The 25,031-nt window shown below is 41.4% G+C and overlaps 1 protein-coding gene across 4 annotated transcripts in view; it reads left to right on the top strand.

Moving 5' to 3' along the window:
- Positions 1-25,031, top strand: part of TRIM44 (tripartite motif containing 44) — a 118,320-nt gene that overhangs the window by 23,119 nt on the left and 70,170 nt on the right. For 3 of the 4 annotated variants that reach the window (XM_025878345.2, XM_073904750.1, XM_073904751.1), the window contains exon 3: positions 87-152. The exons of the other annotated variant lie outside the window; for it this stretch is intronic. In XM_025878345.2, coding sequence (XP_025734130.1) covers positions 87-152 — 66 coding nt within the window. The remainder of the gene's footprint in view (positions 1-86; positions 153-25,031) is intronic. 4 annotated transcript variants of the gene reach the window in all.

Raw genomic sequence — 25,031 nt, 5'->3', positions numbered from 1 at the left:
ACCGAGTTTTTCTGGTTTCTGGGGCAACAGCTATCCTGAAGGAGACAACTGTATTTTCTGTTTCTGCCACACCCACATGCTTGTAGGCAGTGAAGAGCAAGAGGATGTATACAGATTACACTGAGTGGCTTCTGTGCATGATGATAATACAGGTAAAGTGCTTTGGGGTCCTTTATGAATGCATAGAGTGCCTCTAATAGGAAACTTGCCAGAGGTGAAAAAAATTGAGTGGTCCCATGAGAGCAGCTTGTAGAAGTCTCAGGATTTTCCCATGGTGCATCATGAGCTAAAGGATATTTCTTAGGACCCGACTTGATCTTGGATATGTGCTTACACACTCACCTCTTTTATCTTCTCTTTATCTTGTCCTGAATTATTTCCACCGATCTCCTTTATTTTCAGACCCCGTTCTGGTCTGCCATATGCATATACTGTATATACCTGGAGCCAGCTTGAAGAAGGTCCAATGTCATTGCAGAATGACTGCCAGATCACAAACGGGGGCGGGGGGGTGTGGGTGGAAAATGGGACACTATATACATAGTTTTTGCAACAAATAGTTGTCTTCCAAGAGAAGTTTTTAGTCTGTTCTGCATTCCCTCAGAACTCTTAACATCCCTTTTTTAAGTTGGCCTATTTAAGAAGGGCAGAATCTCTCAGGCTTTATGACCTGTCATTTCCTGGCACAGGAGCTTTTCACAGAAGCACTGATTTGAGTCATGGAGCACTGAGCACTATCACTGCCTCACTTCCTCTAGAATTCCATAAAGCATCACAAAGCTTCATTAGTCCAGACACTGAAATCTGCGGGAGACTGAGTTAATTTTTACCTCTGAGTTTTGTCAGAGAGGAGTAGAAGATGACTAGATTAACCATTTTTTAAAAATTATAAAATAATATATGCTTATAGATTAAAAAATACAGATATTCATAAAGGAAAAGTCAAATGAATTTCCCCCCAAGCTAACCACTATTAACAATTTGGTGTGTAACCTTCTAGACATTTTTCCCTGTGGAAATATACCTCTAAGATTTTTTACAAGAATTATACTGTACCTATGGTTTTAATACACAGAATATTTTGGACGTTCTTCTGTGTCAATAATGTAGACTTAATTTTTCTTCTTAATGAGAAGCCTCATTTTGTCCAAAATATTTGTCAGATGCCGTTTTTTCTTCCAGACCAGTTGTTCTTAACCTTTAATATTCACAAAAATCACCTGGAGTACTTACAAACTACAGAGTTCTGGGCCCACCCCCACAGTTGCTGATTCAGTGGGTCTGGGGTGACTAGAGGCTATGCTAACCCTGGTGATTTTCCTTCTCTCTTGTTTGATTTTTTTTTTCATTCCTTTCAGCAAATGGCCAGAAGAACCGTTGTAAATAAGTCTAAGTGATTTCAACTTCAAAAAAAGAGAGATCCATAAAAATCCAGGCTTAGAAAACCAACAAATTGAGCGGAGGTAGCAGAGGAGAGGAAAGGGAGGTGGCCTGTGGCTGCTTGAGAGGGCAGGATTCCTGTAAAGTGCCATATCCAGCAGAGAAGCAGCAAGGCCCCAAGAGTGGGAGGAGTTCTGGTCAGGATTTACAAGGATCAAGACTCATGCCATGGGACAAGAGTGGGTTGAGTTCTAAAACCAGAGGAACAACAGGAGACACCAAATCCCAGCCACTAGGGGTGAGCCTGAGGACAGGAATCAGAGCCAGTGGTGGTTGGGAAATAAGGCACAGAACCAGATTAAGTTGTGTGCATGCACTACTGGGTTTTACCCCAAAGATACAAATGTAGTGATCCAAAGGGGTACGTGCACCCCAATGTTTATAGCAGCCATGTCCACAATAGCCAAACTATGGAAAGAGCCAAGATGTCCATCAACAGATGAATGGATAAAGAAGATGTGGTATATATACATACAATGGAATATTATGTAGCCATCAGAAAACCCGAAATCTTGCCATTTGCAATGACGTGGATGGAACTAGAGGGTATTATGCTAAGTGAAATAAGTCAATCAGAGAAAGACATGTATCATATGATCTCACTGATATGAGGAATTCTTAATTTTAGGAAGCAAACCGAGGGTTGCTGGAGTGGTGGGGGGTGGGAGGGATGGGGTGGCTGGGTGATAGACATTGGGGAGGGTAAGTGCTATGGTGAGTGCAGTGAATTGTGTAAGACTGTACCCCTGAAACAAATAATACGTTATAAGTTAGAAAAAAAGAGAAGATAGTAGGAAGGGAAAAACGAAGGGGGTCAGGTCAGAGGGGGAGACGAACCATGAGAGACTATGGACTCTGAGAAACAAACTGAGGGTTCTAGAGGGGAGGGGGTGGGGGAATGGGTTAGCCTGGTGATGGGTACTAAAGAGGGCACGTATTGAATGGAGCACTGGGTGTTACGTGCAAACAATGAATCATGGAACACTACATCACAAACTAATGATGTAATGTATGGTGATTAACATAACATAATTAAAAATAAAAAGTTGTGTGCATGCAGGTTGCTATGGTGAGCCCTGTTTTAAAGGATGCATATCTCCAGGGATCTAGAACTTTGTGTATAATGGAGAGACTGTTTTTAATAACAAACAATCTTTAGTTTGTTTAACTGAAAGTAGTCTCTTAAATAGTGAGGCATCCCAGTGTGTTTGATATGATCCAGTTTGCAAACATATTTTTTTTCAGTCATACTTTTCAAAAACATTTATTGCACAAAGTAGGATTTTTGTCTGTAGATTTCTTATATTTATGCTAGACTTTAGGGAAATTAAAAGATGTAGTTAATCAGGTATGTGTGTGTGCATGTCCATGTCCATACCTGGAGTTTTAAAAAATTGAAGGTAGTCTGAGTTCTTTAAGACTCTCCTGTGAAGTGACTATGCAGTTATCTTTCATAGTATACCCAGCGGAAACTGAAGCTCAGAAAACACGTTGATTCCCTTCCCAGCCTTCCCACTGCCCAGCCTCTCAGAAAGCACTGAACCAAAAACATAACATGCTAAACTCAATCCAACTAACATCTTAGTATGCAGTTAATAACAGCCACACTCTCTGTTAGTATTGATTGCCTTTCTTTCCATCTAACGTGCTGTTCCTTGTTTCCTATGGCTGGTGTGCTTGAAACAAACAGAAACACAGCTGTGTATCATGAAATCACACTAATCTTACAAGAAGTAATTCTCAAGAAAAGCGCCTTAAACTCAAGCCAAGTGGCTCACATTATTCTCTCAGATTGAAGTGGGATTAAACATGGGACCTAGCCATACTAACACTGCCTAAAACATATCAGGTCTTTTTTTCCTCTATATTCAATCTCTGAAGGTGTTCTTACTAAAGTTTAAAACTGGAGAATTGTCTAGCACCATGAAATTAAATAGATCTGAGAATTGTTTTATTTTTATTTAGCATTTACATGGCATTTTATAATTGCAAGAGAACTTTACAGTCCATTTTAGTACCTATATCCTTGACATGGAACATAGCCCAGTTCTTCACTCTCCTGTGCTAGTCAGACTCTTGTTAAAATGATAGGTTCTGGGGCGCCTGGGTGGCTCAGTTGGTTAAGCGTCAACCTTTGGCTCAGGTCATGATCCGGGGTCCTGGGATCAAGCCCTATGTCAGGCTCTCCACTCAGTGGGGAGTTGGCTTCTCCCTCTGCCCCTCCGCCTGCTTGTGTTCTCTCTTTCTCTCAAATAAAATAAATAAAATCTTAAAAAAAAATAAAATTAAAAAAAAGTCGTTAAAGAAACAATCGGTTTTGCATGTACAAAGAGTAATGGTTATAAGCAAAATCTACTTGAATTCTTGTTGTTAGTGTCCTGTTATTTACCAGGGTCAAGCCAGGCTTCATGCTGGTCCTTGCCTTGTCCCAACACAGAAGCATTCACTGGGGCAGTGTTTTTTTGTTTTTTTTTTTTAATTTTTTATTGTTATGTTAATCACCATATATTACATCATTAGTTTTTGATGTAGTGTTCCATGATTCCTTGTTGGTGCATAACACCCAGTGCTCCATGCAGAATGTGCCCTCTTTAATACCCATCACCAGGCTAATGCATCCCCCTACCCTCCTCCCCTCTAGAACCCTCAGTTTGTTTTTCAGAGTCCATCGTCTCTCATGGTTCGTCTCCCCCTCTGACTTACTCCCCTTCATTCTTCCCCCCCTGCTATCTTCTTCTTTTTCTTTTTTCTTAACATATGTTGCATTATTTGTTTCAGAAGTACAGATCTGTGATTCAACAGTCTTGCACAATTCACAGCGCTCACCATAGCACATACCCTACCCAATGTCTATCACCCAGCCACCCCATCCCTCCCACCCCCCACCACTCCAGCAACCCTCAGTTTGTTTCCTGAGATTAAGAATTCCTCATATCAATGAGGTCATATGATACATGTCTTTCTCTGATTGACTTATTTCAACTCAGCATAACACCCTCCAGTTCCATCCACGTCGTAGCAAAGGGCAAGATCTCATTCCTTTTGATGGCTGCATAATATTCCATTGTGTATATATACCACCTCTTCTTTATCCATTCATCTGTCGATGGACATCTTGGCCCTTTCCACAGTTTGGCGGTATTGTGGACATGGCTGCTATAAACATTGGGGTGCACGTACCCCTTCGGATCCCTACATTTCTGTCTTTGTGGTAAATACCCAGTAGTGCAGTTGCTGGATCGTATGGTAGCTCTATTTTCAACTGTTTGAGGAACCTCCATACTGTTTTCCAGAGTGGTTGCACCATCTTGCATTCCCACCAACAGTGTAGGAGGGTTCCCCTTTCTCCGCATCCCCGCCAACATCTGTCGTTTCCTGACTTGTTAATTTTAGCCATTCTGACTGGTGTGAGGTGGTATCTCATTGAGGTTTTGATTTGGATTTCCCTGATGCCGAACGATGTTGAGCACTTTTTCTTGTGTCTGTTGGCCATTTGGATGTCTTCTTTGGAAAAATGTCTGTTCATGTCTTCTGCCCATTTCTTGATTGGATTATTTGTTCTTTGGGTGTTGAGTTGGATAAGTTATTTATAGATTTTGGATACTAGCTCTTTATCTGATATGTCCTTTGCAAACATTTTCTCCCATTCTGTCGGTTGTCTTTTGGTTTTGTGGACTGTTTCTTTTGCTGTGCAAAAGCTTTTTATTGTGATGAAATCCCAATAGTTCCTTTTTGCCCTTGCTTCCCTTGCCTTTGGCGATGTTTCTAGGAAGAAGTTGCTGCGGCTGAGGTCGAAGAGGTTGCTACCTGTGTTCTCCTTTAGGATTTGGATGGACTCCTGTCTCCCGTTTAGGTCTTTCAACCATTTGGAGTCTGTTTTTGTGTGTGGTGTAAGGAAATGGTCCAGTTTCATTCTTCTGCATGTGGCTGTCCAATTTTCCCTGCACCGTTTGTTGAAGAGGCTGTCTTTTTGCCATTGGACATTCTTTCCTGCTTTGTCAAAGATAAGTTGACCATAGAGTTGAGGGTCCATTTCTGGGCTCTCGATTCTGTTCCATTGATCTATGTGTCTGTTTTTGTGCCAGTACCATACTGTCTTGATGATGACAGCTTTGTAATAGAGCTGGAAGTCCGGAATTGTGATGCCGCCAGCTTTGCTTTTCTTTTTCAACATTCTTCTGGCTATTCGGGGTCTCTTCTGGTTCCATACAAATTTTAGGATTATTTGTTCCATTTCTTTGAAAAAAGTGGATGGTACTTTGATGGGGATTGCATTGAATGTGTAGATTGCTCTAGGTAGCATTGACATCTTCACAATGTTCGTTCTCCTGGTCCATGAGCATGGAACGTTTTTCCATTTCTTTGTGTCTTCTTCAGTTTCTTTCATGAGTATTTTATAGTTTTCTGAGTACAGATCCTTTGCCTCTTTGGTTAAATTTATTCCTAGGTATCTTATGGTTTTGGGTGCAATTGTAAATGGGATCGACTCCTTGATTTGTCTCTCTTCTGTCTTGTTGTTGGTGTATAGGAATGCCACTGATTTCCGTGCATTGATTTTATAGCCTGCTACTTGACTGAATTCCTGTATGAGTTCTAGCAGTTTTGGGGTGGAGTCTTTTGGGTTTTCCACATACAGTATCATATCATCTGCAAAGAGTGAGAGTTTGACGTCCTCTTTGCCGATTTGGATGCCTTTGATTTCTTTTCGTTGTCTGATTGCTGTGGCTAGGACTTCTAATACTATGTTGAATAGCAGTGGTGAGAGTGGACATCCCTGCCGCGTTCCTGACCTTAGGGGAAAAGCTCTCAGCTTTTCCCCATTGAGAATGATATTCGCTGTAGGTTTTTCATAGATGGCTTTTATGATATTGAGGTAGGTACCCTCTATCCCTATACTCTGAAGAGTTTTGATCAAGAAAGGATGCTGTACTTTGTCAAATGCTTTTTCTGTATCTATTGAGAGGATCATATGATTCTTGTTCTTTCTTTTGTTAATGTATTGTATCATGTTGATTGATTTGCAGATGTTGAACCATCCTTGCAGCCCAGGGATAAATCCCACTTGGTCGTGGTGAATAGTCCTTTTAATGTACTGTTGGATCCTATCGGCTAGTATTTTGGTGAGAATTTTTGCATCCATGTTCATCAAGGATATTGGTCTGTAATTCTCCTTTTTGATGGGGTCTTTGTCTGGTTTTGGGATCAAGGTAATGGTGGCCTCATAAAATGAGTTTGGAAGTTTTCCTTCCATTTCTATTTTTTGGAACAGTTTCAGGAGAATAGGTATTAATTCTTCTTTAAATGTCTGATAGAATTCCCCTGGGAAGCCATCTGGCCCTGGGCTTTTGTTTCTTGGGAGATTTTTGATGACTGCTTCAATTTCCTTAGTGGCTACAGGTCTGTTCAGGTTTTCTATTTCTTCCTGGTTCAATTTTGGTAGTTGATACATCTCTAGGAATGCACCCATTTCTTCCAGGTTATCTAATTTGCTGGCATAGAGTTGCTCATAATATGTTCTTATAATTGTTTGTATTTCTTGGATGTTGGTTGTGATCTCTCCTCTTTCATTCATGATTTTGTTGATTTGGGTCATTTCTCTTTTCTTTTTGATAAGTCTGGCCAGGGGTTTATCCATCTTGTTAATTCTTTCAGAGAACCAGCTCCTAGTTTCGTTGCTCTGTTCTACTGTTCTTTTGGTTTCTATTTCATTGATTTCTGCTCTGATCTTTATTATTTCTCTTCTCCTGCTGGGTTTAGGCTTTCTTTGCTGTTCTTTCTCCAGCTCCTTTAGGTGTAGGGTTAGGTTGTGTATTTGAGACCTTTCTTGTTTCTTGAGAAAGGCTTGTATTGCTATATACTTTCCTCTCAGGACTGCCTTTGCTGTATCCCAAAGATTTTGAACAGTTGTGTTTTCATTTGCATTGGTTTCCATGAATTTTTTTTTTAATTCTTCTTTAATTTCCTGGTTGACCCATTCATTCTTTAGTAGGATGCTCTTTAGCCTCCATGTATTTGAGTTCTTTCCTACTTTCCTCTTGTGATTGAGTTCTAGTTTCAAAGCATTGTGGTCTGAAAATATGCAGGGAATAATCCCAATCTTTTGGTACCAGTTGAGACCTGATTTGTGACATAGGATGTGATCAATTCTGGAGAATGTTCCATGGGCACTAGAGAAGAATGTGTATTCCGTTGCTTTGGGATGGAATGTTCTGAATATGTCTGTGAAGTCCATTTGGTCCAGTGTGTCATTTAAAGTCTTTATTTCCTTGTTGATCTGTTGCTTAGATGATCTGTCCACTTCAGTCAGGGGGGTGTTAAAGTCCCCCACAGTTATTGTATTGTCGTCAATGTGTTTCTTCGCTTTTGTTATTAATTGCTTTATATAATTGGCTGCTCCCATGTTAGGGGCATAGATATTTACGATTGTTAGATCTTGTTGGATAGACCCTTTAAGTAGGATATAGTGTCCTTCTTCATCTCTTATTACAGTCTTTGTTTCAAAATCTAATTTGTCTGATATAAGGATTGCCACCCCAGCTTTCTTTTGGTGTCCATTAGCATGGTAAATGGTTTTCCACCCCCTCACTTTCAATCTGGGGGTGTCTTTGGGTCTAAAATGAGTCTCTTGCAGACAGCATATTGATGGGTCTTGTTTTTTAATCCAATATGATAGCCTGTGTCTTTTGATTGGGGCATTTAGCCCATTTACATTCAGGGCAACTATTGAAAGGTATGAATTTAGTGCCATTGTATTGCCTGTAAGGTGACTGTGACTGTATATTGTCTGTGTTCCTTTCTGATCTATGCTGCTTTTAGGCTCTCTCTTTGCTTAGAGGACCCCTTTCAAGATTTCTTGGAGGGCTGGTTTCGTGTTTGCAAATTCCTTTAGTTTTTGTTTGTTCTGGAAGCTTTTGATCTCTCCTTCTATTTTCAATGACAGCCTAGCTGGATATAGTATTCTTGGCTGCATATTTTTCTCGTTTAGTGCTCTGAAGATATCATGCCAGTCCTTTCTGGCCTGCCAGGTCTCTGTGGATAGGTCTGTTGCCAATCTAATATTTCTACCATTGTACGTTACATATCTCTTCTCCCGAGCTGCTTTCAGGATTTTCTCTTTGTCTCTGAGACTCGTAAGTTTTACTATTAGATGTCGGGGTGTTGACCTATTATTATTGATTTTGAGAGGGGTTCTCTGTGCCTCCTGGATTTTGATGCCTGTTTCCTTCCCCACATTAGGGAAGTTCTCTGCTATTATTTGCTCCAATATACCTTCTGCCCCTCTCTCTCTTTCTTCTTCTTCTTCTGGGATTCCAATTATTCTAATGTTGTTTCATCTTATCGTATCACTTATCTCTCAACTTCTGCCCTCGTGATCCTGTAGTTGTTTCTCTCTCTTTTTCTCAGCCTCTTTATTTTCCATCATTTGGTCTTCTATATCACTGATTCTCTCTTCTGCCTCGTTTATCCTAGCAGTTAGTGCCCCCATTTTTGATTGCACCTCATCAGTAGCCTTTTTGATTTCAACTTGGTTAGATTTTAGTTCTTTTATTTCTCCAGAAAGGGTTTCTCTAATAACTTCCACGCTTTTTTCAAGCCCAGCTAGTATCTCTAAAGTCATGATTCTGAACTCTAGGTCCGACATCGTACTAATGTCCGTATTGAGTAGGTCCCCGGCTGACGGTACTACCTCTTGTTCTTTTTGCTGAGGTGATTTTTTTCATCTTGTCATTTTGTCCAGAGGAGAATAGATGAATGAGAGAACAAAATGCCAACAGGTTAACAACGTCCCCAGCAAATATACTGTATACAAATCAGAAAAGACCTGAAACCAGGGGAAAAGAAAGGGAAAGAAGGAAAAAAGAAAGAGAAAAAAAAAAAGAAAAAAACAAAAACAGAACAATACAGAAAAAGCAGAATATGATCAAATATGATCAGGCTAGTGCATAGATCAGTGCCACACACTAGATTTTGGGCGTATTTTGGACTGTTAGAAAAAAGTGCCTCCTAAAATTTTAAAGGAAGAAAGACATATATGTACAAAATAAGAGTTGATACAATGAAGGGATGGAAGATGACTGTAAAGATGAACATTATAAAAGATTTTATAAAAGGAATTGATAAGTTGTTTGAAAAAAGAAGATTTAAAAAAAAAAGAAAAAAGAGAGAATGTGATCAGGGAGGAGACTAGAACAAAGCCATACACTAGTGATTTAGGGTATATTTTGATCTGTTAGAGGAAACTGTATCTCAAAATTTTAAAGAGAGAACAACTTATAGATATATGCCAAAAATAAGGGTAACTACTATGAAGGGATAAAATATGACTCTAAAAATGAAAAATAAAAAATGTTTTTTTTTTTAAAAAGGGATTGATAAGATGTTGGTTGAAAAAGGGAAAAAGAAAAATAAAAAAAAACAGTTAGAAACATTAACTTTGATGAACTAATGAATCATGGTAAAAAAAAAAAGCCATGAATTCTATGTGCAGTATTCCCCTAGCGCTGGAGTTCTCCCGTTCTCCTTGATCGGTAAACTTGGTCTTGGCTTGCTGGCTGTTCGTGCTGATCTTCTGGGGGAGGGGCCTGTTGCCGTGGTTCCCAAATGTCTTTGCCGGAGGCGGAATTGCCCCGCCCTTGTCGGTCTAGGCTAAGCAAGCTGCTCGGGTTTGCTCTCAGGAGCTTTTGTTCCCTGCAAGCTCTCGGTACAGCTTTGGAGGACCAGGGCGAAAATGGTGGCCTCCCAATCTCCACCCGGAGGAGCTGAGAACTCGGGGCCCCACTCCTCAGTGCGCCCCCAGAGAAAAGCAGTCACTCCCATCTCCCTGGTCTCTGGCCGCACTCCGTGCTCATCCGGCCTGTGACCGAGCGTTTGTATCTCTTGCACCCGACCCCGTGTGGAGTCTCCAAACCCAGCAGATCCCTACGGTGCGCTCCCGCGCCGCTCCTCTTGGAGGAGAAAGGGGAGTCTCCCCGGCTCTGCCGATTGTTGGGTCCCTGCTGGAGGAGCAGTGGCCCGACTGGGCCGCGGATCACAGTTTATGGCAACCCCGAGCTGAGAGCCCGCGCCTCGGCTCCGTCTCTGCAGCCGGCTTCCCCGCTCCGATACCTGGGAGCTCTGCCGCACTCAGGCACCCCTGGTTTTTTTGTGACCCCGAGGGTCCTGAGACCACACTGTCCCGGGAGGACTCCACCCTCTGCTTAGCCACTGCAGTGACGTCTCTCAGCGGAGCCGACTTCTAAAAGTTCCGATTTTGTGCTCCGCGACTCTATCACTCGCCAGAAGCGGCCGGCGGAGGCCCCTCCTATCTATCCTCCCGAATATCGCCTCGGATTCACTTCTCCGCACGCCCTGCCTTCTAGTAAGTGGTCGCTTCTCTGTTCAGAGAGTTGTTGCTACTCTCCTCTTCGATCTCCTCTTGAGTTCGTAGGTGTTCAGAATGGTTTGATCCCTATTCAGCTGAATTCCTGAGACCAGACGAAATCTAGGTCTCCTACTCCTCCGCCATCTTGCTCCGCCCCCTCTGGGGCAGTGTTTATGCAGCCAACTGAAGCAGAGAATTGATAGGACTTCACATGTGTCATACGTCACGTTCTTCCCCTGCACACAACTGTTGAACCCATAGATGAATAAATATAGAAGTATATGCTGTCCTCATTTGCAGCATGACTCTTCACTGACTTTTTTTCCCTTACATTCTCCTTCCTACCTGCCTTTAGTAGATAGGGCAGCCCACAATCCCAGGGTCCAGGACTAGAGAATGGCCTTTTCCAACAGAAAATATGGGGAGACGGAGAGGAGTTGTGACAGCCTAGAGCATTTAGCACTGGAAAAATGAAGAATTGAGGCTGGTGCTTCAGTAGTTTCCCGTTAGTGATGGAGGACACCAGTTGGGAAAATACCTGTGCTGTCTCAGGCCTGAGCTAGGCTCTGAGGCTTGGAATCCACCGAGGACCAAATGCGGCCCCTTTTCATCCTCTGTAGACACTTGGGTGGTAGAAAGAGGAAAAACAAGCTCTTTGCCCTCCTTCACCATCCCCCTGCCTTTATCAAAACAAAATGAAACAACTTCCCCTTTTGCCCATCCCCCAATAATAAAAGTGTTACATGCTGTCTAGAAAATTGTGGAAAAAGACCAGTATATAGAAGAAGAAAAAAAATCTCCCTGCATTCCTTTGTAATCTTTGAGTACCTCTTTTTTCAATTTAATTTAACCCAGTTACCCCATCCCCCCACCCACCTCCCCTCCAGCCACCCTCAGTTGGTTTCCTATAGTTAAGAGTCTCTTGTGGTTTTTTTCCCTCTCTGATTTTGTCTTATTTTATTTTTCCCTCCCTTCCCCTATGATCCCTCTGTTTTGTTTCTTAAATTCCACGTATGAGTGAGATCATATGATAATTGTCTTTCCCTGACTAATTTCGCTTAGCATAATACCTTCTAGTCCATCCACATGAGTAGTTCTTTTTTTAAATGCAGATTCTTGAGCCTCACCCAGAATATCTAATTTGGTAGTTCTGAGACTGCTTTTTTAAATATACAGCCTGGATGATTCTAATGCACATGGTCCATACATCACACTTTAAGACACAGCTATGAGAAAACTGGTTAATATCATGGTGCTTTGCCTTTCAAATAGAGAATTAGTATTCTCTCTCTAGATAACTATTATTCTGTGTGTGTGTAAGTATATATACAGTTAGATAACTGTATATATTTTTGTGTGTATAGACATGCATACATAGTTTGTATCCTGCTTTTTCCACTTGACATCATCCTTTATAAACATTTTTATTATTTGAATCCACTTCAGTCTTTGAACTGCAGCTTGGAAAACTAAAATCCTGAAGGCCAGTCTGCCTGGGCTGTACTGAATAACTGGGCAATAACCCAGTTATTGCCAAATGGAAGTTTTACCCAATATGGCATTTCTGTCTTCTTCCTAATAGCATAAGCACACTCTGAAGTTTGTTTTCCCCAGACCTGCCAGTAACATTCTAAGATTATTCAGAAATTTAGTTAATGCAAAGTCAGACACACAGTCATGCAGTCAGCCCCAGGCGGTCCTTTTGACGGCATCCTCCCCTGCTAGTCAGGGTGTCTCACAGGATGGGACTAAGTGAATACATGTAGGGCTCAGTGGGAAGTCTGAGGCCATCTGCAGTCTCCCGCTTTACAGCAGAGGAAACTGAGGTGCCAGGAGGAGAAGCGTTCCTGTCTGAGGTCACCCAGGCAGTAATAGCAGAGCCAGAGCAGGTTGATGGTTTTTAGGACTACAGTTCTGTAGTTCTCTCAATAAAGAGAAGTTTTCCGTTTGGCAAGGATGTGGGAAAATTGGAAGTGGTACAGTCACTTTGGAAAACAGTCTGTCAGTTCCTCGGAAGGTTAAACACAGAGTTGCCATATGACCCAGCAATTCCATTTTTGGGTACATACCCAAGAGAAATGAAAACATATCCACACAAAAACTGCACCCCAGTGTTCATAGCAGCATTTTTCATACCACCCAGACTGTGGAAGCAACCCAGCAGGTGACCGGGTAAGTAAAATCTGGTCTCTCCGTACAGCAGGACACTATTTGGCAGGAAGGAAGTGCGGTGTGGATACATGTTGCAATAAGGCTAACTCTCGAAAGTGGTGCTCAGTGGGAGAGGCCATTCCGAGAAGACCTCATACTGAGTGATTCCATTTGTGTGATATGTCCAGAATAGGGCAGATTTCTACAGCTAGGAAATAGACTTGTTTTGGGGCTGAGGGAGATGGAGAAATGGGGTGGGGGTGATTGCTAAGGGCCGTGGAGTTTCTTTTTGGTGTGATGAAAATAAAATGTTCAAATTGATTGTGGGGTGATGGCACAGCTCTGAATATACTAAAGACCCCTGAATTGTACACTTTAAATGGGTGAATTGTATGATATGGGAATTCTATCTCAATAAAGCTGCTGAGAGAGGGTGAGAGATTTCCTTCTGAAATCACTTTTGTAAGCCCTTCACTTAAAAGTTCCTCAGAAGGCTAAACGTAGAGTGGCCATATGACCCTATAGAGTAATTCTATTCATCAGTGAATAGTCTTTCTTTCTCCTTTCTTCTAGGCAGGGATGAGGGGCAGAAACCCGATGTTAGCCTGTCAGGGAGAGGCAGTATTCTGCAGTTATTACCCGCGCGGGCTGTGGATCAGACCGCACCTGGTCACATTACCTCCAGTGTCGACCACCAGTTCGACCTCAGGCAGATCCTGTGCTTCATATCTTCATGTCTCAGGTTTTTCATTTTTTTCAGCTGTGAAAGAGGGGATAATCATATATACTTCATAGGGTCGTTAGGAAGATGAAATGAGACAATCCATTTAAAGTGCTTAGTACAGCATCCTGTCCAGGGTGGCGGCTGCTAGCTTTCTCCTCGTCCCGAGATCCACCCCCTCTTCCAGCAGAAGGCCAGGGGTCCATGGGGGCAGCAATCCCACCCCCATAGTTCAGGAGGCCTTTGGATCCTTGTGGAGAAAAAGAAGCCACGTGTTTACAACTAACTAGATTCTGTACTTAGATCAATTAACACTTCCCGGGATTAGCGACACCTTAAAGGACCACTGCTACCTCTTTTGAGTGATAATAGCATTCAGATAAAGTGAGTTAAATCCCCACAGTTGGAGCCCCTTGGTTTTGCTGCCTGGCTGGCTGGCTGACTCTGGGCCTTGCGTGGCTGCCTCGCCTGGGTTTAGTTCAGTGTAGCTCCATTGCCCATTCAAGTTGAGGCAAACATATCTGCCTTGGGAGTTTGCAGCTGTGTGTCCGTATATTCCCAATAGAAACAAGAAATCAATGCATAGAAGCAATTATGTTTATTGTTACGGAGCAAATTCTCTAGTTAGCAAAACTGCCTGGTGCCAAATTAAAAGAAAAATAAATTAAGAGTCACAAAAGAAATTAAGTGTCACATTTAAGAGACACATTAGGAGCTATGTCCTTACTTTAAACACCACTGAGATTCTTGTTCTCTTCCTACTTCCCCTTCCTGCTTCTCCTGCAGGAAGGTCATCCTCTTTCTATTGGGCACCAGAGCTCTTAATTGAAGTACTGTACAAATCAGCTGTAGGCATTTTGAAACCAGGGTAGGCTTGGTTTCTGAGCTGCCTGGTGGGCTGGAGCATTGTTAGAAAGCAAAGGGATTGAGCTTTAAATGGCTTAATAAAATTAACACATTGTGATGTCCTTCTCCCCCTGCCCCAGCTCCTGTCTGCACTGACAGGAGACTTGATAATATACTCTCTGCCAAAGCTTGAAGGGCTTATTACGTGACCAACATGGAGAGGAGAGGGGAGCTGTCAGGACTCTCCCCCAAAGCAGCCACACTTCATGTTGCCAGTGCAAGATTGTATTTGACATTTAATTTAGGAGCCTGGGTGCTTAGGTATAAAACTTCACTGTGATAATAGTGATAAAAACCACCCGGACTTTTATTTAAGGGCCTCCTCTCCTGTCTCCCTTCTTCCCGTTTTCCTGTTAGTTCAACCTCTCATTCAGCTAGGAAATAAAACTCAGGTCTGCTGAAGGAAAACGATGTCTTCTTTGATAACTTAAGGCTAGAGTTACAGAGTACAACTCTCAGTCTACCTCAGGTCTGTATGTAGATGCTTATGTGTATATATAAAAGGTAAAATTTGAGAATCCCATCTTTCCTGACTGCATTTAGCCCAAGGACAAAATCCATCTGTAGCTGTAGAGAATGTCCATTCAACCCAGTGATTTAGTTGATGACTACGGTTTGTTGAAGGGCTTCTGTTTATTTCTGTGGCCAGTGAAATAGAATCTTTGATAGCTCCTTAATTCCTAACTCAGCCTGATTAGCTAGACATTATAATCTCCATTTTACAGATCAAGAAGCAAAGATTTAAGAGGTTTAATGACTTGTCTAAAGCTAATGATGCCAATAAATTTCCTTTCTATGATTGCTATATAGAATTGTTGGTAGTTGTAGGAGGTTACTCACTTTTACCTATGGAAGAGGGGTTGGGAATAGTATACCAGTAGAGAGTTTGTTCAGGCTTTTGGGGAAAAAAAAAACTATTGAGTATGACATGCTTGCTTTTACCTCTATGGTGGAAGAGCACAGGTATTGGAGTCAGATGACCTGAGTCCTCTGGCACTTACTACCTGTTGATTTGCCTGAGCCTTTAGTGTCATCTGTAAGCTAGGGCTAATCATATTATACTTTTATTACTGAGTACCCTGAAAACAGAAACTTTTGAAGAGGAGATAAGAAATAATGGAGGATCGGGCACCTGGATGGCTCAATTGGTTAAGCGTCTGCCTTCAGCTCAGGCCATGATCCTGGGATGGAGCCCCGCATCGGGCTCCCTGCTCAGCGAAGAGCCTGCTCTTCTCTCTGCCCTTAACCCCACTCATGCGCTCTCTCTCTCAAACAAATAAATAAAATCTTTAAAAAAAGAAAGAAAGAATGAAGGATGGTTAGCATGGCCTTTAGGGGCCCAAAAAGTATTTTAGCAACGGTAGTTAGTTAACAAGCCCTGTGGTTCTTAGGTAAGCAGATTGTTAGCTGCTCCAGGGATCTAATACGGTTTTAGTCTGCAGAAGAAGAGACAATATGATAGAAGCAGGTTGTGAGGTTGACTATACCTACAGACTGTGTGTGGGAGCGGAGGGGCAGAATGTGACCTCTCCTTCCTGCACTCTATGCTTTGCTGCAATATCACTGAAGTAGACTGTATTTGATTATATCAAACTAGAAAAGGCAAACATTGCTCCTTGACAGCTTGTGGCCATTTACTAAAACTGAGGCAAGGAGCCTCTGATTGACATCCTTAGTTTTCATGCCTAGGTTGTATGAGAAAGTTGTTCCTGTGTTCCTTTGGGAAATTAGAATCTGCGCTCCCAAGGTTGTAGGCTCTTTCTCTAAGAAAACTAACTGGGGACTCTTTTATCTGTGAAAGCTCAGTGGGGGGTACCATATGAAAAGCCCACAAATGTTTGTGGTTACTGTTATCTGGACCAGCAGAATAGTTCTGCTGATGTTCCCCTGTGCCCAAAGAATACTAAATTCTTTTTATGTATTATTTTGTGTAAACTTCACAAAAATATCTGTGAGAATGCTATCATTACCTTTGTTTTACAGATGAAACTTTCACCTTTCTGAGCTTCAGAAGCATTGAGTTAGCAGGGTCAGTACTCACGTCTCTTTATCACAACAGACTCCATGAGGTTTACCATTTGGACAGCTGTAACAAAGAAGACAGACATACATCTCAGTGCCCTTTCCTGAGTGTTCCTGGTGGTGCACAGTTGTTTGGTTTCGATAGTACACAAATAATTGTGGCTTTGCAGGGAAAGTGTTTGGATAGAGAAGTGGAATGACGGTGGAGGGGTGAGGCTTGTTTTAAAATTGCTTTAATCTTCAGCAGATAATATAGACGTGCTTTGTATATTCAAGCCTAAAAGGCTTAAAAATAATTTCTGTTTAGTTGCCCCTGAAACTTTCAGTGTCAGTTCCCACCTCCCACTTCCTATGGGATAATTTTTGAAGCAGACACTGTCTTTCTAGCTTATGCACAGGTTAAGATGGAAGAGAGGCAAGAAAGCAAGGTGAAATAGTTCTCACTCATTCTTATTGCAGGTCCTGGGTGTCTCTGGGGACTCCTACTTTCACATTTCTACAGGGGGGTCACCCAGAATTATTTTTCTTTTCACTCAGGAAGAGTGGTGCTCAGAAGTTTGTGATTGCTTTCTTTATTGCCACCTTGGAGTCAGGCAAGATGAGAAGCATCTAAGAAGCAAGCAGTTGTATCGATTCAAAGGGAGCCTAGCATTCCTGTTGAACTTATCTCTGGTGCATCCAGTTCAGTGCCATGACCCTGGGTTCCACATCACGTGGTCATGGCAGTAGAGTCATAGCAGCTGACAGCATGAACAGGCAGCCCTGGGAGGAGGGGATGCTTGGCAGGGATGCCACAGCCATAGTGGCTAGATCTCCATCTCTCACAGTAAGGGCTGGACCACAGTCTGCTGTGACCATGTCTCTCTCAGGTGGCTTCATAGCTGATTAGCAGATTCAGTTCAAAGGTTTGTTAGGATTTTTCCAGTACAAAGCCTTTAGATAACATAGTCCTGAGCCTCCAGTGCTGTGTGTGTGTGCGTGTGTGCATGTACATGTATATTTGTATTTATATTTGGGGGAGGGAAAACCTGAAAGGGAGGAGATTCAGAAGAAGCATACTACAGGTTCATATGCATGAAGCCGTTGAAGAACAAGAGTACTTCAGCTCAAGGACCAAAATTTATAGTCTCAGGAAGAAGCACTTTGGCAGAAATAGAGGAAGGCTGGAGTATTCTGATTGAAATATGGGGCTCCTACCTGAGCTGAAGGTACAAGCCAAACCAGAGACTGTATAAGACAAAGCTAAGGTCTAAACACCAAGGAGGAGATAGAGGGGATCACCCGGAATCTCTTTGGGACTTAGGGTTTTATTCAGCAAGTTAGAGGTGCAAATGAGAGTGGGAGTGGGCTAAAAGGCCCTGGGGCCAGGGGGCAGGTGGAGCTAAGATGGAGCATTTGGGTCTGGAGACTGGGTAGAGAGATTGAGTGGAGAGCGGTGGAAGGGGGTGCGGAGAAGGGGCTTTTCATAGATACAAGGGCAGACTTCTTCAGCCAGTGTGGTGGAGAGCAGATATGGGATGGCTTCTGGCATTTAATGTACCAACCACCATTTTGTGCAAGAGCCCAAGCAAAGGTGTCATCGTTTCTCCTCCGGCTACTAAGTCAAGAGACCTGTTCTTGGTGGAGAAAATGAAACTTAGCTCCAGAATTTAGAGCCTAGGTCGTTTCCTAAACTGTGGTGCTGTTAAGGGGGAGGCTGGGGGTAGGACAAGGTCTGACTGGACTATATGGAAGAAGAATATTGTGGTTAAAAGGAGGCTTGTGTAGTCAAACTGTGGGTGCAGATCCCAGCTCTGCCACTTACTCTATGTATGCATTTGGGCAGGTTTCTCGCCCCCTCTGAACCTCAGTCTCTTCGTTTGTAAAGTTGATAGAATAATAATTGTTACCACTTGGTATCTTTGTGACGATTAATTGAAGTAGCACGTGAAATGCTTAACAGTAGCACCTACTATCTGGGCACTCAGAAAAGGCAGCAGTGATAACAGTGAGGAGGCGGGAGAGGACTCAGTTTGAGGCTTAATGGTTCAAGTAATAGAAAAGTATCCAGGCAGAGACAGACATCAAAAGAAATTGTGAGACCGGAGGCCTGGAGAGAAAATCCAGGTATAGGAGCCATCTCGGTGGAGGGAGGAGTTGCATTGCAAAAGTGGGATGAAATCACTAAGACGGAAGGTGTAGAGAGACAGTGCTTTGGGCCCCAGAGGACATTTGACAATGTCTGGAGGTGAGGGGTGTTGCTACTCTCACCTCCTGTGTAGAGGCCAGGGGTGCTGCTGCATATTTCACAAGGCACAGGACATTTTCCCTACACAAAAAGCTATCAGCTCCAAGTATCCATAGTGCTGAGGTTGAAAAAACCCTGGTTTAGAGGAGTTTTTCTAGTCATCTAGAGAGACTACGTAAAATTGTAGGGATGGAGCTGATAGTCAGAAAGCCAGAGAAGTCCAGGGTCACAGAAACCCTGGAAGGAAATTAAAGACTGAGGGGCATCAGTAGTGCTAAATGCTACAGACAGGTCAGTAGTGAGATTAAATAGAGTTGGTGACTAGTAGATTCTTTACTGGTGTTCATGCAGGTTTTATGTGACCTTCTAAATAAGCTTGGTGGTTAAAGGTGAGAGAGAGGGTAATTGCTTGATAGGGCAGCATTGTCAAAGGAAAAAGGTTATTTTATTCTCTCTACACTTAACTTTGTTTCATCTTTAGAATTTCTAAGGCAGATTTCTAGTCCCCCAAAGCCCCTCTTGTTTTGGTAACAATTGTGATTAGAGACAAATCCAGATTGGTGAATTACTGCTCCAAGAATGCAAAATTTATGCAGTTGTATCATTTTAGAGATAAAAGAAAAACTGGCTCTTCATTTTTAGTAGCTCAGGAGCCTGAGGCTCTGAGAGATTCAGTGATTTGCCCCAAGTCACATAGCTAGTTGGTTCCAGAAGACAGGATTAACACTCAGGGCCTCTGACTTCTCATCCTGAGCGCTCTCGTCTGTGCCGAGTTGCTCTCCGGTGGCCTCATACTGGTTCTCAGGGGCTCAGTTTCCTTTTCAGTAGCAGAATGCTCTATGGAGTGGTTGTCAGAGCACTGACCTGGAACAGAGCTGACCTGAGGTGAATCTTTGCTCCATAGTTTACCTGCTGCATAACACTGGCCAGGTGACTTAATCACTATGGGCTTCAGTTTCCCTAACATAAAATGAAAATATCATTGCCTACTTGAAAGATGAGAAACACATATGTAATAGCCCCTGGCACACCGCCTACACACGGTAGCTCTTTATATTTTCATCATCATTATTCATAAGGCCCTGTCTTTGTCATGGATTAAAGGACAAGAGAATGTCCAGTGATGGAATCAGGCCAAAGTTAGGCATGCCTTCTCTTTTCACCCAGCATCGCTCCTAACTCCATCTCCCACTTTATTATATGAGCTGTATCATGAGGGTTAATGCCACTGTGCTTATATAACGTCCTGAAGCAGATGTCCCTCTAACATACTGTAAGGATGTCCATTTCTCATTGATGAGCCTGGTTCTCTAAAGTAAGTGGCTTCACACTTTGGTCACTCATTGGATCACCTGGTTAGATCTTTTTTAGAGTTTTTCAAGACACTAAAATCTGCTCTTCTGAGGAGCCTCAGGATGACTGAAGCTCCCGTAGGAGAACCTTTGTTTTTTTTTTTTTAAGATTTTATTTATTTATTTGACAGAGAGAGACACAGCGAGAGAGGGAACACAAGCAGAGGGAGTGGGAGAGGGAGAAGCAGGCTTCCCGCTGAGCAGGGAGCCCAATGCGGGGCTCGATCCCAGGACGCTGGTATTATGACCTGAGCTGAAGGCAGAGGCTTAACAACTGAGCTACCCAGGCGCCCCCATAGAAGAACCTTCAAATGACAGGAGCAGCATGTGCTAAGTGCTTGGCTGTTATGGAAGCCATTATTTTAATGGGCTTAAGTTGAAAAGGGCTTTAAAAAAAACTTTGATTTCTTATAGAAAAGGGAAGTCAGATTAGGAAGGAAGGATCTAGTATTAACTGGGAAGGCAAAGAATGAAAATGTTGACATGCTTGAGATGAAGGTTCAGGTGGAAGAACTATCCTGCGTGGCCCTTTGGGTGGTCACTCCACCCCCATGCCCCCCTCCCCCACCTTCTCTAGGCTCCATTTCAGTGGCTATTTAGTTTTCGCTTTTAATTGTATCAATTTTTTAAAATAGACTTTTTTAGAGCAGTTTTAGATTCGAAGTTGAGCAAAAAATACTGAGTTCCCATGTACCTCCTGCCTCCACACACTTAGCCTTATCCACTATCAACATCTCATACCATAGTGGTAGATAAATTTGTTAGGATCAGTGAACCTGTATTGACTCATCATTATCACCCAAAGTCCGTAGTTTACATTAGGGTTCACTTTTGGTGTTGTATATTCCGTGGATTTGGACAAATGTATAGGATGTTATCTACCATGATAGTAGCCTACAGAATATTTTCACTGCCCTAAAAAATCCTCATATTCATCTTTCCTTCCTTCTAGACTTATGATATCTACTGATCTTTTTGCTATCTCCATAGCCTTTCCAGAATGTCATATAGCTGGAATCATACAATGTGTAGCCTTTTCATATTAAATTCTTCAATTTAGTAAGATGCATTTAAGGTTCCTTCATGTCTTTTCATGGCTTTCTAGCTCATTTCTTTTTAGTGTTGAGTAATATTTCATTGCGTAAATGTATCGCACTTTATTCATCTGTTCACCTAACTTCAAGACATCTTGGTTGCTTCCAGGTTTTGGCAGTTATGAATAAAGCTGCGGTAATACCCATGTGCAGGTTTTTGTTTGGACACACGTTTTCAACTCCTCTGGGTAAATACCAAGGAGCATAATTGCTGGATCATATGGTAAAAGTATGTTTAGTTTTGTAAGAAACTTCCTAACTATCTTCTAAAAGTGGCTGTACCATTTGGCATTCCCATCTCTCACCATTGTGCTCTACATCCTCGTCAGCATTTGGTGTTGTTAGTGTTTGGAATTTGGCCATTCTAGTAAGTATGTAGTGGTACTTCACTGTTGTTTTAATTTGCATTTCCCTAATGACATATGATGTTGAGCATCCTTCCTGTGCTTCTTTGCCATCTGTATATCTTTGGTGAGATGTCTGTTCAGGTTGTTGGCCCATGTTTTAATTGGATTCTTTGTTTTATTATTGTATTTTAAGAGTTCTTTGTATATTTTGATAACAGTGCTTTATCAGATGTATCTTTTGCAAATATATCTGTGGCTAAGTCTGTGGCTTACCTTATTCTTTTAACAGTGTCTTTCACAGAGAAATTTTTAATTTTAATGTAATCCAGTTTATCAAGTATTTCTTTCATGGATAGTGCCTTTGGAATTGTATTTAAAAAGTCATCACCATACCCAAAGTCATCTAGATTTTCTCCTGTGTTATCTTTTAGGAGTTTTATAGTTTTGCATTTTACATTTAGGTCTGTGATCCATTTTGAGTTAATTTTGGTGAATGATCAAAGTTCTATGGCTAGATTAATTTTTTTTTGCGCATGTGTGTCCAGTTGTAACACTATTTGTTAAAAAGACTTTTTCTATTGTATTGCCTGTACTCCTTTGTTCAAGATCAATTGACTGCATTTATGTGGGTCTATTTCTAGGCTCTGTATTCTGTTCTGTTGATATATTTGTTTGTTCTTTCCTTATTTCCACACTGTCTTGATTACTGTAGCTTTATTGTAATAAGTCTTAAAGTTAAGTAGTATCCTCCAACTTTGTTCTTTTCCTTTGATATTGTATTGACTATTCTGCATCTTTTGCCTCTCCATGTAAACTTTAGAAGCATTTTATCAATATCCACAAAATAACTTGCTGGGATTTTTTATTGGAGTTGTAGTGTACCTGTGGATCAAGTTGGGAGAACTGACATCTAACTATATTTAGCGTTCCTATCCATGAACATGGAATATCTTTATATTTATTTAGTTCTCCTTTGGTTTCTTTCTTCAGAATTTTGTTGTTTCCCTCATACATATTTTCTTAGGTTTATACCTAAGTATTTGATTTTGGGGGTACTAATGTAAATGGTATTGTTTTTATATTCAAATTCCAGTTGTTCATTGCTGGTATATAAGAAAGTGATTGATGTTTGTATATGAACTCTGTATCTGGCAACCTTGCTATAATTGCTTCTTAGTTCCAGGAGTTTTTTTTGTCAATTCTTTCACATTTTCTACATAGACAGCCATGTTATTTGTGAACAAAGACAGCTTTATTTCTACCTTCCCAGTCTGTAAACCTTTTATTTCCTTTTTTGTCTTATTGCACTACCTAGCACTTTCCAGTATGATGATGAAAAGGAGTTGTAAGAGGAGACATCCTTGCCTTGTTCCTGATCTTAGCAGGAAAACTATAGATTTTCACTATTGTTTTTTTTTAAGATTTTTTTATTTTTTTTAATTTTTTTTAAAGATTTATTTATTTGAGAGAGCGAGAATGAGAGAGAGAGAGTACATGAGAGGGGGGAGGGTCAGAGGGAGAAGCAGGCTCCTTGCTGAGCAGGGAGCCTGATGTGGGACTCGATCCTGGGACTCCGGGATCATGACCTGAGCTGAAGGCAGTCGCTTAACCAACTGAGCCACCCAGGCGCCCTAAAAGATTTTATTTTTAAGCAATCTCTGCACCCAGCATGAAGTTTAAACTCACAACTCCAAGATCAGGAGTCACATGTTCCATCAACTGGGCCCGCCAGGCACCCCTATAGTTTTTCATTATTAAGTGTGATGTTAGCTGTAGACTGTAGATATTTTTCGTGAAGTTAAGACAGTTTCCCTATAATCTGGTTTGTTGAGAGTTTTTTTTTTTTATCATAAATGGATCTTAGATTTTATCAAATGATTCTTCTGCATCTATTGATATGATAATGTGATTTTTCTTCTTTATCCTGTTGACATGATAGGTTATATGAACTGATTTTCAAATGTTGAACCAGCATTGCATACCTGGGATAAATCCTGCTTTGTCATGCTGTAAAATTTTTTTATACATTGTTGGGTTCAATTAGCTAATATCTTATTGAGGATTTAACTTTTTCTTCGAGCTTCATTTCTTTTTAAAACTTGCTGTTCAAGAAAAATAAGTGTTACACATTATTATAGAAAATTTGGACTAAAAGTGGAAAAAAAATACTTTTAATCCCATCACTCCGAGGTAATCACTCTCCATCATTTTGGTGTATTTCTTACAATCTTTTGTAATAGAAATGTTAATAACAGCAACAGTAAATGTTGTTATTACTTCTTTGGGTGGATACAGAGGTAGAGACCCCATGGTGCTGTGTTTACACAGGGGAGTAATGAAAGGAGGTAAAGAGGATATACATGACTGCTTTTGTCTGCATTTTCTGATGAAGATGAGAAAATTGGTTTAAGGAAGAGATTAAATGGTCACTTTAATAACCCTTTCTTTTCTCAATACTCCCATTGTAAAATCCAAGCAACTGAGACTTCCACCCAGGTTGTCAGGAAAATATTTGAGGGCACTCAGAATGTTAGTTACGGAATGTAGTTCATGGTTCATGTCTGCTGTATTTCTAGGCTGCTGTGGATAATTTTCCAAGCCTTAGGAATGAGCATTGGTTTTATTCACGAACAGTGGCTATTCTTCTCATACACGAAAGATCCTGAAAAAGGACTTTGTCCTCATCTCTTCCCTCACCTGCCCTCACTGGAGACTGATAGAGATTTGGAAAGCGCTGTCTTGGAGCAAAATGCCAGAATAAATACTAGAGGCTATGCAGAAGCCTTAACTTTGAGATTCCCAACGTGAAAGTTTCCATGGACACTGGCATGTTGGGAAGGCACTGTGCTGGTGGGAGTGAAGACAGCTTGTGGCATCTGAAAAAATTGCATTTCCTGTTTTTTTATTTTTCTATTTCAGAATAGTGGCCATTCAGAAGAGGAAAGGGGGAGTAAGAGTGGACTTCTTGACCTTTGGGGGAGGTATTTAGAGTCTTCACAAACTATTTCATACAGTTCACACTTTTTAAGATCATTTTTGGAGTAGGCTCCTTTAAACTTACTTGCAGGGAATTTGGCTAGTAGAACAAGTATTTCTGAACTCTTCAATCAACGTAGACTCAGATGTTTTTCTTTTGTGTAGCTTCCTGCTCCTGACCCTATTCCATCTTTCTCAGTTCATGTCAGCAACACCTTTCTGGAACAAATCTTTCTTAAGCCATGATGCTTTCTAGCTAGTATGCCTTTTTTTTTTTTTTTTTTTTTTTAATAATTTGCCTGTAACAGAAAACTAAATAAAACCTTAGTTTCCTGCAAGCCAGCTAGCTAGCTAGGAGTTAATGGCTTGCAACCCATGTCAAGCACGTTGAATGGTGTTGTTTTTAAGTATAAGCTCTTAATTCAAGGTTTTAT

This window comes from Callorhinus ursinus, unplaced genomic scaffold, assembly GCF_003265705.2.
Source record: "Callorhinus ursinus isolate GAN/ISIS: 27379988/994484 unplaced genomic scaffold, GSC_fseal_2.0 scaffold21, whole genome shotgun sequence".
NCBI lineage: Eukaryota > Metazoa > Chordata > Mammalia > Carnivora > Otariidae > Callorhinus > Callorhinus ursinus.
This window is presented reverse-complemented; position numbering and strand designations above follow the sequence as displayed.